This window comes from Colobus angolensis, unplaced genomic scaffold (assembly GCF_000951035.1).
Source record: "Colobus angolensis palliatus isolate OR3802 unplaced genomic scaffold, Cang.pa_1.0 Scaffold179, whole genome shotgun sequence".
In the NCBI taxonomy this organism is placed as follows: Eukaryota; Metazoa; Chordata; class Mammalia; order Primates; family Cercopithecidae; genus Colobus; species Colobus angolensis.
Window position 1 is genome coordinate 107,416 of NW_012114921.1, and position 16,954 is coordinate 124,369.

General features: G+C 40.6%; 2 protein-coding genes and 1 long non-coding RNA gene across 5 annotated transcripts in view; 1 reads left to right on the forward strand and 2 right to left on the reverse strand.

Moving 5' to 3' along the window:
* The window catches only part of ANKRD42 (ankyrin repeat domain 42), a 78,781-nt gene extending 72,781 nt beyond the window's left edge, over positions 1-6,000 (reverse strand). For all 3 annotated transcript variants that reach the window (XM_011938888.1, XM_011938891.1, XM_011938890.1), the window contains exons 1-2: positions 4,990-6,000; positions 1,121-1,284 (exon numbers count right to left, since the gene is read on the reverse strand). In XM_011938888.1, coding sequence (XP_011794278.1) covers positions 1,121-1,284; positions 4,990-5,047 — 222 coding nt within the window. In that variant the 5' untranslated portion in view covers positions 5,048-6,000. The remainder of the gene's footprint in view (positions 1-1,120; positions 1,285-4,989) is intronic.
* Positions 6,001-8,542: 2,542 nt separating this feature from the next.
* LOC105509600 lies at positions 8,543-16,260 on the forward strand. The gene is made up of 2 exons (XR_001001455.1): positions 8,543-8,657; positions 15,908-16,260. It is a non-coding gene; the product is annotated as an uncharacterized LOC105509600 (long non-coding RNA).
* The window catches only part of PCF11 (PCF11 cleavage and polyadenylation factor subunit), a 28,407-nt gene continuing 26,407 nt past the window's right edge, over positions 14,955-16,954 (reverse strand). The window contains exon 16 of the mRNA XM_011938887.1: positions 14,955-16,082. Within this exon, the coding sequence (XP_011794277.1) occupies positions 15,867-16,082 (216 nt within the window). The 3' untranslated portion in view covers positions 14,955-15,866. The remainder of the gene's footprint in view (positions 16,083-16,954) is intronic.

Below are 16,954 nucleotides of genomic sequence, written 5' to 3' on the forward strand. Positions count from 1 at the left end.
ATCTAGAACTAGAAATACCATTTGACCCAGCCATCCCATTACTGGGTATATACCCAAAGGATTATAAATCATGCTGCTATAAAGACACATACACACATAAAAAAATAAAATTAATTAAATCTAAGGACATGTTTATGAGGATGGTGCCCAAGGTTCAGATTTGCATTAAAATACTCACTAAGTATTTTGTACTAGCTAAAAATTGAAACCAAATAAATATCCAACAATAAGAAAACCGATAAATTCTGATACCAGTCTAAGAATAGAAAAACAACATGGCTGAAGTAAATGAACTAGAGTACATATATGTAACCACACGGCTAAAACTCAAAAACATATTGTTGAACAAAAAAAGCAAGTTAAAGAATAATACACATAATGTGATATCATTTATATAATGTATAATGTCATTCAAAACAATGATATAATCATATGTAATAACAGCATAAAACATAGATGGGAATAATAAACACCAAAATCAGGGTAATAGTTATCTCTAGAGTTGGAAGCAGAGGAATGGCACCTGAGAGGGGTACTTAGGGACTTCAAATGTACCTGCAACATTCTATTTCTTTTCTAAAATCTGACGCTACTAAAGCAAAAATGTAAGAATATGTATTCATTATATTATCCACTCCAAGTTATCCTCTATGCTTGCCTCTGGAACCCAGTCACCATATTGTGAGGAAGTACAAACCAGCTCACATATAGAGTCCTCACAAACAGGCCCACAGGGATGAAGTTTAAGGTGCCTAATCCATAACCAGCATCAACCACCAGAGACATCTTGAGTGAACAAGCCTTCAGAAGAATCTAGCCCCAGCTTTTTAATATTCCAGCTGAAACCCCAAATATCATGGAGCAAAGACAAGCTGTCTCTGGGATACAAATTCTTACGTTTGTTCACAAGTATAACTAAATCATTATTTTATTACGCTAAATTTTGGGATAATTTGTTATAAAGTCCTAGCAAAGTGGAATACCCAAATATTGAACGACTATGACTGAAAAGAAAATATATGCAGTACCTATCAGAAGGTCTCAGCCCTGTTTGCTAAATTTACAAAACTGTTATAGCCATAAACTTAACCTCGGTTTAGTGGTATGTATAGTTCCTTACCTCCAAACTTCCAGAATGTGCTGCCCAATGTAAAGGGGTAAACTTATGGAGAACATCAACTTCATTAATGCTGGCTCCACGTTCCACTATTTCTGAAAGCTGCTTTACATCTCCAGCTCGTACTGCGTCATGTATGCTGCCAAAATGCACCTTGTTCCTGTAACCTACTGAAAAATCAAATTATTTACAATGTACTACAAAACTGTGAAAGAAAAAAAAGACTAAAACAATGATCTAACAGAAAGCACAAAATTACTTTGGTTTTCCAAATAATTTACTATAAAGACGTTTGTTATTAATATCTTAAACAGACTTCTGGTTCCAACACTGACACGTAAAAAGCATGGAAGCTGACACTCCCATCCTTATAGGGAAAAGTGAATAAACAGAAAATGAACAGCTTTTCTTGGACCCATCAGAGAACTGAGGTCTCAGGGCAAACTGCTACCCCAAATCTGGAGAGACAAATACAGAAAAATATAGTCCTGGAGCAGAAGCACTGGAGTCATAAAGTGATAGAAGCACTTACATGGTATTTTGATGATTTGCCAGAGGTTGAGTACATACTGGTCAAAGAATGAGAAACTTCTAGGGGTCACACTCTTACTTAGGGAGCCACTACACTTTCATAGATTTTTACCTTCACAAACCTCACCAGGTTACCATGGTGAAAAGCCAGGAACTCATGTATTTGGCAGTGAGAAGGAGAAAGTAACCATTTTGAAATATGCCTAATGTGTTCTCCATAACAAAGGCCTCCCTAGTGAAAAAGACTTCACCAGAGCCTCCTCTCATACATGCAGATATATTTTATCAACATCTTTCTTACATTTCTAATTTATGTCTTACACTAAGAAAGGAATGGCAGGCTACAATTTTTAATTCATATACTCTTAGTGCTTCATATTTTATAATTTAATTAATAAGCATTGTGAACCAGAGACAATAAAGGTATCTAAGCATGAACAGACAGCTATTAGAGAAGGATGAAAGAGTAAGCAGTTCAACTGCAGCATTTTCTAAATAAAACAGGCATGATTCCTGACCTGAAGTTGATTTGAAAACAGCTCACCAACACTTCTGGCAAATGATCTGTGCAACCTTGTACTACTATTTATCTATGTACATGTCCTCTCTCCACAATCAAAATATTAATTTCTTAAGGGCAAAAATCATATTTTACACTGAAATTATATCTTACTTTTATTACATCTTTTTATATACTCTAATTATATCTTTGCTCTTAGCAAAATGCTACAAATGTACTCAAAAAGCCTTTCTGAACATCTACTGTGAGTCAAGCACATGATAGAAAATGGACATGGATTTAATACTTTTTTTCCACCAACACATTAAAATCTATTTGGATAAATACATAAAGAAAACAAAACCTGACAGCAATGTCCTCAGAGAGTGCAGGTAAAATTAAGGAGAAACAAAACAAGTCATACAGGAGGAAACATTCGAGCAAGACCTTGAGGAACAATTAAGATATATGGCAAATAGGAACAAGAGCTTATGTAAGGTGTGCACACACATACACACACACACCCCTTTAATAAACATTCAATGATGTTAATCCCTAGGCCAGAACTTCATTCTTCTCCTTTAAACTAGCACAGCTAGACCTACAAATGATGTTCTATCCACTCTACTTATTTTATACAGACACTCCTCTAATCCATCTTATACAGACCAACTATCCTGATCACTTCGTGCCCCTACTCTAAATTGCTACCGGTTGGCCACTGCTAGTCTACAAAACAAAACCCAGACTCTCAGTATGACCTCTATGGCCTCCCATAATTTGGCTCCATCTAATTTTATGGCCTTTTTTCTCACCTTATTCCATCCCAATTTATTCACTCATCTACCCACCCATCTACTCAACATAAGTTTGGTATCTACCATAAGAATAAAAAGATGAAGACACCCTCAAGGAACTCACAGATTAGTAGAGAAAATACAAACACAAAATACAAAATAATGTGGTAAAAGTAATGATGAAAATACTCATAGGAACTTGTGGAAGCACAGATGACTTCAAACTCAGCTAGGGTAGGAGGGAAGGGGAACAGAGAAGGATTCCTGGGGAAAGTAACATCTAAGATAGAATCTTCAAGGATTAACAGGAGTTTGCCAAGGAAAGTAGGAGCAGTGAAAGGCCTTCTAAACAGCATGAACTGTCAAGAAATCACTCACACACACACACACACACACACACACATACACACACACAAATCCTATTACTAAAGTATTAAGGGGAAATATCGCCTAGAACTAGACAAGATACAGACAATGGTGAAACTTATTTTTAAAAACTTGGACTTGAGCAGACAGTGGAGAATCACCGAGGAATTTTAAACAGAAGAATTATAATGATTGAGAGTTGTAAGGCTGAGTTTACAAAGCTAAATTCAGGGAAGAGAACTTATTGAATGGGGAGCAAAAAGGCAAAACTAGAGAGTAGGTTGATAGGCCCAGCGCGGTGGCTCACGCCTGTAATTCCAACACTTTGGAAGGCCGAGGTGGGCAGATCATGAGGTCAAGAGATGAGACCATCCTGGCTAACACAGTGAAACCCTGTCTCTACTAAAAATACAAAAAATTAGCCGGGCATGGTGGCGGGCGCCTGTTGTCCCAGCTACTCCGGAAGCTGAGGCAGGAGAATGGCGTGAACCCAGGAGGCGGAGCTTGCAGTGAGCTGAGATCGCACCACTGCATTCCAGCCTGGGGGATAGAGCGAGACTCTGACTCAAAAAAAAAAAAAAAGATCAGGTAGATCATGTAAGAATACAGTTTACAATAGTCTAGACCAGAAAAAATGAGACCCTGAAAAGTGGGAAAAGAAAAGGAGACAGATTCAACAAATATTAATAAAATTAGAATGAACTAAACTAGAATGGATTCAGTGGGTGAAATAAGAGAAAAGTAATGAGATAACTCCAAGATGTCTGGCTTTGTCATCTGAGTGCTGTGGTGCCATTAGTTGAGACAGCAAACACTGAAGGACAGAGAGGATATATAGATACAAAATTACAATTACAATTTGGACATGCTGCTCTTGAAGTACCCAAGGAAGATACCCAGAAGGGAGACATATATATACATCTGCAGCTCCGAGGAGAGACAGAATTCAGGTCTCAGTGTTACGTGTGTCTCTGCGTTAGAATGCTTTTTCTGACACCCATACTCACCCCCTACTGGAATCAGTAGCATTCTACCATCCTTTATAACACTCACCTCACTTGTCATTATTTGCTCAGTATTTATCTTCCTCACTAGAAGGTAAAGAATGTGCCTGTCTTCTTTACTGATAGTTCCTTAACACAGAGCACAAAGTAGGCACGCAGTAAATATTTACTGGATGGTTGAATGAGTAACAGATTTGAGGGCCATCAGTAGGACTGAAGTCACAGTAAATGACAAGAAGAAGAGAACCAACGATGGCATCATCAAGGGGGGAAAGCTGCATTTAAGAGGGCAGAAGAAAACGGCAAAGGAAAGGGTCACTCAATGGAATGAAAGAAGAAAACTAAGTAAGTACTAATTTGTCGTCTCCACAGGGTCAAATGCTTCAGGGAAGCCAAGGAAGAACTTAAAAGAGTCCATAAGACTGAACAAGAGTTGATGTCAAGCTGGGCAAGAAGACTCGGAGGACTGGTGTGGATGGAAAAAAGGAAAGAAAGCTGAAATAATACAGAACAAGGGAAAGTTGACAGCTTTGGTATCTCCAAAAACAAATTAGAAAGGGAAACGGGGAGCGACACCTGAGAAAAGGAAATGCCAGAAAGGGCTAAGACTGTTGCACGCTTAAGTAAGAAAAGGAATGTGGCAGAGATGAGGGCCAACGACATAGTCTGACTCACAGGGGTTTGCAGTCTCCCTAGAGGAAGTGGAGGGGCCTGAATTGGCCACCCCGGGCATGGTGCAACACCTCCGACTCTGGGGAGGAGTTGAGTCCAGGCCCCTGATGCTGCCGCGGTCTTCACTTGCTCTCACCCACGAGCCACTGCAGGGGCAGCGGCCCTCTTCTCTGTCGTCACTAGGACGGGGCCCAAGGTCCTCTCTTGCTCTCTCCCAGAAGCTGCAGCAGAAACCTTCGTCTTCACTTTCTCTCTCCCAAACGCCACTGAGGCGGCAGCTGGAGTCTTCACTGCCGCTCACACCGGAGGAGTCGCTGGCTGCGTAGCCGCGGTCTTCACTTACTCCCTCCCAAGAACTACCGAGGCTGTGGCCGCCATCGACACTCCCTCCTTCCCAGGAGCCACTGAGCCGGCGACTGCGATCGTCACTGACTCTATACCCGAAGTCACTAGTTCGCGGGTCCCGGACGTCACTGACTCCCTCCCAAGTACCACTTAGGCGGAGGCCTCGGTCTTCTCTGGTAGGTCCCCTGGAGTCGGTAGTTTGGTGGTCTCCAACTTCACTAAAATTCACGTCGCTGCTGCAGAAGCTGCGGTCTCCCTTAACTCTCTCCCAAGAGCTTCTGTGGCTGTGGCCACTATCCTCCCTAACTCTCTCCCCAGAGACGCTATGGCAGTGGCCGGGGTTTTCACTGACCCTTCTCAAGTCACTGCGGGACAAGCCGGCGTCTCCACTTAGGCTTCCCGCAGCGACCCTGGAGCGGCGGTCGCCCTCTTCACGTTTTCTTTCCCCGTCGTCGCTAACTCTTTCCCTTGACTCGGCGCTGGAATGGCCCTGTAGGCCGTTTATCCTCCACACGTGGTGGCTAGTGCGGCGGCCGCCGTCTTCGTCTGCTACTCCCTGCGAGTCGCTCTGGCGGCGGCCGCCTTCAGCTGGTACTTTTTCGGAGTTGCTTTCCAGCCTCCCGACTCCAGTCAGTTGGCTGGAGAGGCAGCAAGGCCGTCGCCTTGGAAACGAGTACACTTCCGACGTGCTGAGGTCATTTCCCGTTCCTCACGGCTCACGCCATTTCCGGTTTCCTTTCCCTCAGCTGTTTCTTGGCTTTTCGTCTGGACAAATAGGGTGGTGGTGTGAACTGATTTTCGGTAAAATTCGGCTCGGCCTCACACGAGCCTATCTAGGTCCGTCTCTGGAGTGGCCTGTCATCGATCGCGCCCTCCATCGCTGAGCAACACAAGTGGAACCTCCCAGGACTGCATTCTGCGTAGGTGACCTGTGTGGCGCGGACCGGGCGGGGCCTTTTTGTCCTTGAGCAAACCTAGTATACTTTCTCAGTGGCGGTTGGAAGGAAATTTGTTACCCTGTCATTTCGCAAGTATGGAAAAAGACCTAAAGGAGAATTTAGCAGCTGCAGCCGCTGTTTTTATTGAGTACTTTACTAGCGCCAACTCTTAAATAATCGCTTGTTAGATGTTACCCCTATTTTATAGGTCAAGAGACTCAATATGTCGGTACTTTGGTAAGGCCAGGCAGCAGGTAAGTTGTAAAACAAGTATAAAAACACAGGTCGTTAGTCAAAAGACTGCTTCAGGTCTCCTGGCTCCAAATCCGAGGCTCCTTTCACTGTAGCATGTTTACTGCTCAAATATTTCTCTACAACCCTATTGCTTAACAACAGGAATAAATTGTTTCGTCATTTGTTGGAAGCATATGGGTCACGTTGTGTACCAGCAGCAGAAAATACAGAAATTAGTAAGAATTCTCTGCCCTCCAGGGGCATCACCACCCAGATTCCCCTCTCAGCCCAGTTTTTCCACCCTTATTGCCTTCTCCCTTCTGGAATAACGAACTGGTCCTAGAAACATACCATACTTTTTAATATCCCTCTGCCTTGTCATGTGCTGTTCGTCTTACCAGGAAACTACCCTGCCTTTCCCCCAGTTTTTGTCTGTGAACACATTTAGGGAATTCTGATCCTACCTCTACTCTCTTGAGGTACAGTAAATTTTCTTTGACTTCCATCACCTTTTGTAATATTACTAATTGCCATTTATTGAGTTCCTGTGATCTGCCTGATACTGATCTAAGTGCTTTATATTAGTTTTCTTGTTTTTTTTTATACCAACATAAATGAGTTTGACTCAATTCTTACTATAACCTGCCAAAATAAGTATTCCTCTTCCATTTTACAGAGAGATAAACAAGGAACAAAAAAGTTAATTGCCTGAGGATACACTGCTAGTGTTGTGGGACAAATGAGAGACGGGAGAGGCCGAACAGAGTTCAGGAGAGCCCTTTAGTAGGTGATCACTGGCTCAGTCGGACTAGGGCCCAGAAAGACTGAGTCCGGAACAAAGGGATCAGTTACCTTTTAAGCAGTTTATGGCGGGAGTTTCGTGCTGCAGGAAGCCTATTTGCAGAAGCAAGAACAAAGGCAGATAATTACTCTTTTACATTTGTTACACCACATGTCTTACATCCTTGGGAATACATGCTTTTGTAGCAATTGCTTATCAACCTTGTGACTTTACAGCTGCTCTGGGGAGGGAAGCAAGACCTCGCCGTGCCTCAAGGAATGTGTAACCATGGAACACAGATAAGCCTCTCCGTGCATAGAGGAGAAATAAGCAGTTAATATTCTTTCCTAACCCAGGCCTCCAGACCGGGGGGCTGTGTTACATTCTACCTCTAAGGAAGAATAAACTTTTTGACTAATATACTTATAAAATTCATTAATTCCCCCTTCACTAGTAAGTATTAAATACCTGACTTAGGATTCCAACATAGGTCTTGGATTTTGCTGCAGGAGCTCCTCAAAGTCTCTGAATTCCCACAACCTTTTATTAGATCACTTATCCCGTTGTATTATAATTATCTGTTTAACAATTTTTCCTCAATCCTCAAGGACCCTGAGCTTCTGGAAGGTAGGGATTGTATCTTAAAATCTTGGCATTTCTGACATCTAGAATATTTCATTTAAGAGAAGGGCTTTTAGTCACTGTTGTGTGGGTGAGTGGGTGGGTTGATCAGTTGACTCTCAGGCAGGTGGACCAATAGGCTGAAGATAAAGTTTTTCACTGTTGGAAGTGAATTTGGGATTAGTCGTCCTAATCCCCTCACTTTTAGAAATGGGGCAACTGGGTCGGGAACGGTGGCTCATGCCTGTAATTCTAGCACTTTGGGAAGCCAAGGTGGGTGGGTCACCTGAAGTCAGGGATTTGAGACCAGCCTGGCTAACATGGTGAAACTACTAAAAATACAAAAATTAGCCAGTCATGGTAGGAGGAGCCTGTAATCCCAGCTGCTAGGGAGGCTGAAGCAGGAGAATCGCTTGAACCTGAGAGATGGAGGTTGCAGTGCGCTGAGATCGGGCAGTTGCCCTCCAGCCTGGGTGACAAGAGCAAAACTCTACCTCAAAGGAAAAAACAAAACAAGAAATGGGGCAGCTGAGGCCTTTTGTATATCAGGCATTTATCGAGCTACTCGTGTGGGCCAGTTTCAGTGATAAATGATTTGCAAATAATATCCAACCTAATCTGCATTGTTATTTTTATTTTTACAGACGAAGAAACAGCTCAGATTTGACCAAGATCACAAAAGTAGGAGTTGAGGAATTGGAACCCACTATTACTCCAAATTAATAGTGTTTATAGCCACTTACATAATAATGGTAAAGGTTTTATTTTTTTCACTATACAATATGTAGTAGATAAATTTACTGAGGAAATGAGACATCATGTGACAAATCCTTAAAGGATACACACATAACAGGAAGGATTAGAAGAGGAAACAGAAACAGGTAACAGAGAAGCAGAAAAAGTAAAATCTCCCAAAATAAAAGTAGAAGGAATTAAAAATAAAAGCAGAGTCCAGGTGCAGTGGCTCACGCCCAGCACTTTGGGAGGCTGAGGCAGGTGAATCACTTGAGGTCAGGAGTTCGAGACCAGCCTCGCCAACATGGTGAAACTCCATTTCTACTAGAAATAAAAAAATCAGCCGGGTGTGGTGACGTGCACCTGTAATTGTGGTTACTTGGGAGGCTAAGGTAGGAGAATTACTTGAACCCAAGAGACAGAGGTTGCAGTGAGCCAAGATTGTGCCATTGCACTCCAGTCTGGGTGACAGAGCAAGACTCCATCTCACAAATAATAAAAGCAGAAGTTAATGAAATAGAAAATAAAATTGATGATAGTAATTAGCTGGTGTTTGAAAAGAACAATAAATAGACACTCAACAAATCTGAGGAAGAAAAGGAAAGAAAATGATACTGGAAACAAAGGAGCCCATGGAGGGAGGATGACTTGAGCCCAGGAGGTTGAGGCCGCAGTGAGCCGTGATTGCACCACTGCACTCCAGCCTGGTCAGTAGAGCTAGACACTGTCTCAGAAAAAAAAAAAGAAAAGAAACATCCCAGCACTTTGGGAGACCAAGGCGGACAGATCACGAGGTCAAGAGATCGAGACCATCCTGACCAACATGGTGAAACCCCATCTCTACTAAAAATACAAAAATCAGCTGGGGTGGTGGCAGGCACCTGTAGTCCCAGTTACTCTGGAGGCTGAGGCAGGAGAGTCACTTGAACTCGGGAGGCGGAGGTTGCAGTAAGCTGAGATTGCGCCACTGCACTCCAGCTTGGCGACAGACTGAGAATCCGTCTCAAAAAAAAAAAAAAAAAGGGCAAAGGACATATTACAGATATGAAGGAGACTTTGAAAATCAGAAGCAAATTATTTTGTGTAACATACACGTTGAGCACCACTTACCCAAAATGCTTAGGACCAGAGTGTTTCAGATTTTGGATTTTGGAATGTTTGCATATACATAATGAGATGTCTTGGGTATGGGACCCAAGACAAAACATGAAATTCATTTGTCTTATGTACACCTTATACACATAGCCTGAAGGTAATTTTTTACAGCATTTTAAATAATCTGGTACATAAAGTTTATGTTAAGTATTTATGTGTGGAATTTTCTACTTGTTGCATCATGGCAGTGCTCAAGAAGTTTCAGACTTTGGAGCATTTAGGAGTTTGGATTTTCAGATTAAGAATGTTCAATCTTTACTAATCTTGAAAATTCAGCTGGGCATGGTGGCTCATGCCTATAATCCCAGCATTTTGGGAGGCTGAGGTGGGTGGATCACTTGAGGTCAGGAGTTGGAGACCAGCCTGGCCAACATGGTGAAAACCCATCTCTACTAAAAATATAAAAATCAGCCGGGCATGGGGGCAGGCACCTGTAATCCCAGCTACTCAGGAGGCTGAGGCAGGAGAATCACTTGAAGCCAGGAGACAGAGGTTGCAGTGAGCAGAGATCACGCCACCACACTCCAGTCTGGGTGACAGAGCAAGGCTCCATCTCAAAAAAAAGAAAATTCACTTGGCTAATTTTCTCAGAAAATACGAATTTCAAAATATTGGCTCAAGAGTCAAAAAAACTTTAATAAATTGGTAATTATAAATGTTGTAAAGTAGTCAATCCCCAATAAGTGTCGCCAGGAACAAAGCGTAGAAAAGGATGGAGTACTTCCCAACTCTAAAGCTAGCATAACCCTACCAGCTCTAACCATGTCAGAATTTCAAATTCACATTGTCCATGAACCAACTGGTTGTGAGATCTTCAAAATAACTTGCTCAGATATATGTAGTATGATAGTCACCATAAAACTTTGTGAATAATTAGAAATTTTAATATCAGTAAAAGAATAGCTAAATTATGCTGCAGTCATACAAAATACTACACAGTGGTAGAAATGCAGATCTATGTACCTTAATCTACATGGAAAGAGTTGTAAGGTATAGGCAATGAAAATGGTGCAAAACAATACATATGTGATCTCATTAAATTTTTAATTTTTTTTTAATTTGGAAAGGGTCTATACTGAATTGTTAACCCAGTGGTCCCTTTATAGACCAAGAAAGAGGGTATAGAAGGAGACCGTATTTTATACTTGCATTATTTGATTTTTAAAATGTTAAAGAAGAGAAAAACATGCCATCACATGAAGCAAAAAAAGATAGTTCTAAAGTGAGTGTGGGCTGGGCACAGTGGCTCACGCCTGTAATCCCAACACTTTGGGAGGCTGGATTACTTGAGGTCAGGAGTTTGAGACCAGCCTGGCCAATGGGGAAACCCCGCCTCTACTAAAAATACAAAAATGACCTGGGTGTGGTGGTGGGTGCCTGTAATCGCAGCTACGCAGGAGGCTGAGGCACAAGAATCACTTGAATTTGGGGGTCAGAGGTTGCAGTGAGCTGAGACCACGCCACTGCACTCCAGTCTGGGCAACACAGCGAGACTCTGTCTCAAAAACAATAAAGTTAGTGTAATCCAGAAGAGATTAAGAAGCTAAGAAAAGCACACTGGTTTTAGCAATAAGTCATTGATAATAAGTAATTTTAATTAAAAAGCTAAGATGCAATATCCAGACTGCACAGGATTTCAAGGTAAGTGCCTGACTATGGAAGAGGTTTCTTACCCGAATATATCCTGGAGTGGTCATCTCAGTGTTCTCAAGAATTGGAACCTTTTGCGAGTAGGAAGGTATGATTCCGGTTAGTAAATATGACTAGTCCTCCACTTCGACCTCAGTATTTCCAAAGTGGGGTGATAAAGCAGGAGATCATAAATCAGCTTTTTACATCTTGTTTCAGAGAAGGGAGCAGGGCCAACCCCAGGCAAAAAAAAAAATGAAGTGGATATTGGTGACAGTCTGTACTCCTTTCTGCCTATATGCCATTTTCTCTTGTTTCCCAGTCATTCTTGTTCTCCCTTTGGTGCTCACTCCCAAATCCTCACTGGGATACTTCATGGGTACCTTTTGGCTCTTATTTAGCTACTCTTCCCCACCTGCTCAACATAATGCCCATTATCTCTGGGAGCTGACACCATTTAGGATAAGGAAAAAACTTCCCAATTCTAAAAGACTTCAGATCTTTCTTGATAATAGTCTTTATTTTCCATTTCTACTTCCAGTTTACCAGAGTCAGCTACATTTTTCCACCTGCAGCATGGTAGATGCTTCCTTAGAGTTTCCTGAATATTTTGTATAAACCTCCATTAGGGTACTTAACTTGGTACTGAATTGTAAGGTCAGTCGTAAAAAAAATTATGTATATACTAAGCTGTTATATGAGAATGTTTTAATTTTTTATATATAATTATTTTTCTTCCCAAAGCTTATTTTTAGCTGAATTGCAGTGAGATTGCTTTCTATTTTCCAAAGCATCTAAGTTGGAAATTTTCAGTAGGCAAATTACAGTAAAACCAGGAGGATATATACTTAATGAAATCTTTAGATTTTAGGAAACGTATGCTATTCCTTTTATTTGTTCTCTAAAACTTCAACTCAATTTAAAAGAAAATGTTCCATCATCTCTAAGTCTTCCTTTAGCTTTCTTTACTGCACTTTATGGTGTGAGATTACTACTTCTAGCTAACAGTGATATGTATTGACTATTTTATCTTTGGGGATGCTGTTGATCTGATGTTGATTTCTGAATTATTTACCAGATCTGGCTGTTCATTAGAAAAAAACTATGGAGCTTCTTAAATACTAGAAGTGCCTCGGATGAGAATCAACTCAATGAGACTCTCCAGAGATTAGGAATCTCTTAATATTCACTAATTCTAAGCCAGGTGTAGTGGTGTGCACGTGTAATCTAGTTACTTGGGAGGCTGAGGTGGGAGACTGGCTTGATCCCAGGAGTTCGAGGCTAGCTTGGGCAACATGGTAAGGCCCCATCTCTAAATTTAATATTAAAATTTGTTTTAAATTCACTATAAGTAATTCTAATGCACAGCCAAATCTGGGGCAGAACTGGATCACTGCCTTACCTCTGGCCTCCTACCTCAAAGAGAAAATAAGAATTGAACTCAATCCCAACTGTAAATACTAGTGGCCATCTTGGAGAATACTGGCCCACCTCCATTCCAAAGCTAATCCTTCCTGTGCTTTCTTTTTTTTTGCAACTTCCCTCTGGTTTTTCATATATTTGGTAGAGACAGAGTTTCACCATGTTGCCCAGGCTAGTCTTGAACTATACGCAAGCAATTTACCCACTTCATCCTCCCAAAGTGCTGGAATTACAGGCATGAGCCACTCACTGTCCAGCCCCTCCTGTGCTATTGTTGATGCTATTTCATTACAACCTTGAGACTGGTATACTGGTCATCTCCATCTTCAACCCATTTCTCCACTGAGCTCCTCTTAACATGCTAATGTCTTTTCTATTTGTCTAACTACAATTTAATCTCTGGAGTTAAACTTCATTTAAAAAAATAGCTTTTAATATTTTGTTACCTCTCATCCACACTACCCATTGCACCAGGTGTTGGCACCCCTACTCAGCTGTTCTTAGGTCAACAGTTACAGTATTTCTCAATCTTACATATTTTCTTGACTTTATTTTGTTCACTACCTTGTCCATTGAAATTTTCTTACCGCTCACACCTGTAATCCCAGCACTGTGGGAGGCCAAGGCGGGCAGATCACTTAAGGTCAGGAGTTCAAGACCACCCTGCCCAACATGGTGAAACCCCGCCTATACTCAAAATGCAGAACAGGCAGGCGTGATGGCAGGCGCCCGTAATCCCAGCTACTTCGAAGGCTGAGACAGGAGAATCAATCACTTGAACCTGGGAGGCGGAGGTTGCAGTGAGCCGAGATTGTGCCGCTGCACTGATCAGCCTGAGCAACAGCAAGACTCAAGAAAAAAAAAAAAATTCCCATTGCTGATTTTCCCATTTGCTTTCTGACCTTCCCACCTACCAGTCTTTGTTCCCCTATCCTTGACCCTCTTCTCCATGTGGATACCGTTTATACACTTTCAGGTTTGCATGTCACCTTCCTTTAGAATGTTCCATACCTGTAAGCAGTTGATAAAAGCCATGGTGGTTTCCCCAGAAAAATGTACAACAGGAAGTTTTGCCTGCATTTTTGGATTCACAGACCTCAGTTCTATGGCAGTGTTCATATACGTAAGTTCAGCTGTCACCTGTGTTTACAACTCAAATCCAATGGCTACCAGTTTTCCCACTGGACCTCTCTGCATTTAGCAGTCTCTAAAATTGTATTCACTTGATTCTTAAAAAACAAAAACTTAAATGCAGATAGGATGTCACCTCTGTTTAAAATTTCTAGTTGCTGCTCTGGTCATCAGTTTAATAAAAATTCCTTAACATGACCAAGAAGGCTCTTCACTACTTACAAATAAAGGCTGGGCACGTGGCTCATGCCTGTAATCCCAGCACTCTGGGAGGCCAAGGCAGTAGGATCACTTGAGCCCAGGAATTCGAAACCAGCCTGGACTACATAGTGAGACTCCCATTTCTACTAAAAAAAAATTAAAAATAATGGTTCATCATAATATCCTATTCAAAACTACTGAGTTTTAACCATAAGAAGTCAACTTTTGAAAGCACAAAGTATTTCAAGCCTTTACATTTGCTGTTCGTTTTCCAAAGATACCCTTTCCATCAGTATGGACTCTACTCCTGGTTATCCTCCAAGACTCAAATATCACCACGTTTGTAGTATCTTCCTTAAGCCACCTTCCAGTAGTTTGGTGTGCTTATTTCTATCCTAACTATTTGGGGTATCTTTTGAAATTGCAGAAATTGTATGGAATTAGATGAAACAAAGCCACGTTCAAAGTCTAATAAAAATTTTAAAGTGAGTGGCTTAATGTCATCTGTAAACTGGGGACACCATCTACCACGTAGTTATTGGATGTGAATACCAGAGAAAATACATGTAGAAAGTGCTAGTGCCTGCCACACAGTATGTGCTCAATAAAACTCAGTGTTTTATATGCTTATGTCCAATAAATGGCAGAAAAGACTAACCTGTCTCAGAGTGCCTGGCTCATAGCAAGTACCATGTTCATGTTTTAAAAAACAGATGAAAGACAACAAAAAAGTCACATTCTAAAGCTTTTCAAGAAATAAAGAAATACAAACAAAGTTTCTTCATCATTCTATTTATTACATGTATGAATATTAACATCTTATGGTGTCCATCTAAGTCAAAACCAACAAAAGAAAAAAGTTAACCATATCTCAAGCGAACATTCTTACAGATTCCCGTTACTTAAAATAGAAATATGTTCATCTGCATTAAATCATTTGACAATTTGAAAAATGTCTTCCAAAAAAATCACCTTTAGTACTTAAATATATTTGTTAATTGTTTGATGGCATCAGTGTCCAAGTTCAAGAATAAAAGTTGCTTCATTAGATATTTTCAAAAGTGAACATCTGGATGGTTCTCTATAGCTGGAGGTGTGTGTGTGTATATATATATATTCATATATATATATATATCTGCAAATATGTCCTATTTTGTCTTTAAAATTTTTTCAAAATCTGGCTTTTCTATTTGAGAAAAGCCCTACGGTACTCTCTCACAATCCCCTTTTGAAGGATGAAACTTCAAACTTTGCTTCTTTAATCAGTGGGAGGCTACTAGAAAAAAAATCTTATGTTGAGGTTGCTGTTCAATTCCATTTTTACCCAATAAAAAGTACAGAAACTATTTGATGGTGTGCATAAATATTACACTCCATGAATAGCAAAAATATTTTTTATTTATAATTTACAGTTGCACAGTGAAAAATCATACATTTTTACACATACAATTTCATTTTGTTAAATTTGCACACATCTACAGAACTTTCACACAACAAGCACCTGAAACTCTGCAGGCAGTAGGAAATGCAAATACTAAAATGTATTTATTAACCAAATGATAGCTGAAGGCCCTGCCTCAGCTAGACAATTTATATAGATATGTCTATATATACATAAAAAAATTCTTCACCTTCTAGATCCAACAGCAGCTTTTTTAAAAAAGAAAAACATACCTTTCTCATTTTATTTAAACTGACTCAACTGTGTCATTTTCTGTTTTAATTTCAGAGGGTGTTGCTATGCTTTCCTCTGTACAAGCTGGTGGTGTATCAATTCGTTCTTCCTTAACTTTCGGACTTTCACAGGGTTCCTGCAATTCGTTTTTGACAATGTTCAACATAATATTCAAGGGGTTTTCAACTGGTGTCTTGCTGGGAGATGGTGTACAATCAAATGAAGATGTCTACAAAATGAAAGGTCCTATGAGTACTGATGAAAGTTAAAAATTCTCACATTAAATGACATTTAGTTTTGTAAGACCCTTGTATGGACAAGAGAACACACAACCAAATGCAAATGAAACACCTGCCTCCCAACAAAATGTGCCATAAAGACAACCAAAAATAAAATATATATTGCACATTCAATATGTACTCAGCAGTGAGCTAAGCAGTTAGCAGCTAAGTTGGAGGACGTTATACAGCCAAAAAAAGTTGATTAGACATGCTTCTACATTTTAATCTCTACATAGATGTTAAACTCATACATATATCCTGAGACTTGTTATTACCCTAATTTCAAATAGTCTGAGGATTTTTTAAATCCCCACAAACCATGATCCTCAACACTAGTCTTCTGACAACTTAAATAAACCTTCCAAAATGCCTCCAACCCATTATCTCTAAAAACCTATTTGTTCCATTACTTGGTTTTAAAAACAGCCTACAAATATGACCATTTGAACTTTTTTTTTTTTTTTTTGAGACAGAGTCTCAGTCTTGTCGCGCAGGCTGCAGTACAGTGGCATGAACTCAGCTCACTGCAATCTCCACCTCCTGGGTTCAAACAATTTTCCTGCCTCAGCCTCCCAAGTAGCTGGGACTATAGGCACCCACCACCACCACACCTGGCTAATTTTTATATTTTTAGTAGAGACAGGGTTTCACCATGTTGGCCAGGCTGGTCTCGAACTCTTGACCTCAGGTGATCCACTCGCCTCGGTCTCCGAAAGTGCTGGAATTACAGGCGTAAGCCACCACGCCCAGCTGATCATTTGAACTTTTAAGGACAACAACTGGTATCATTTTTAGATTCCATATGTGATCATTAAATAAA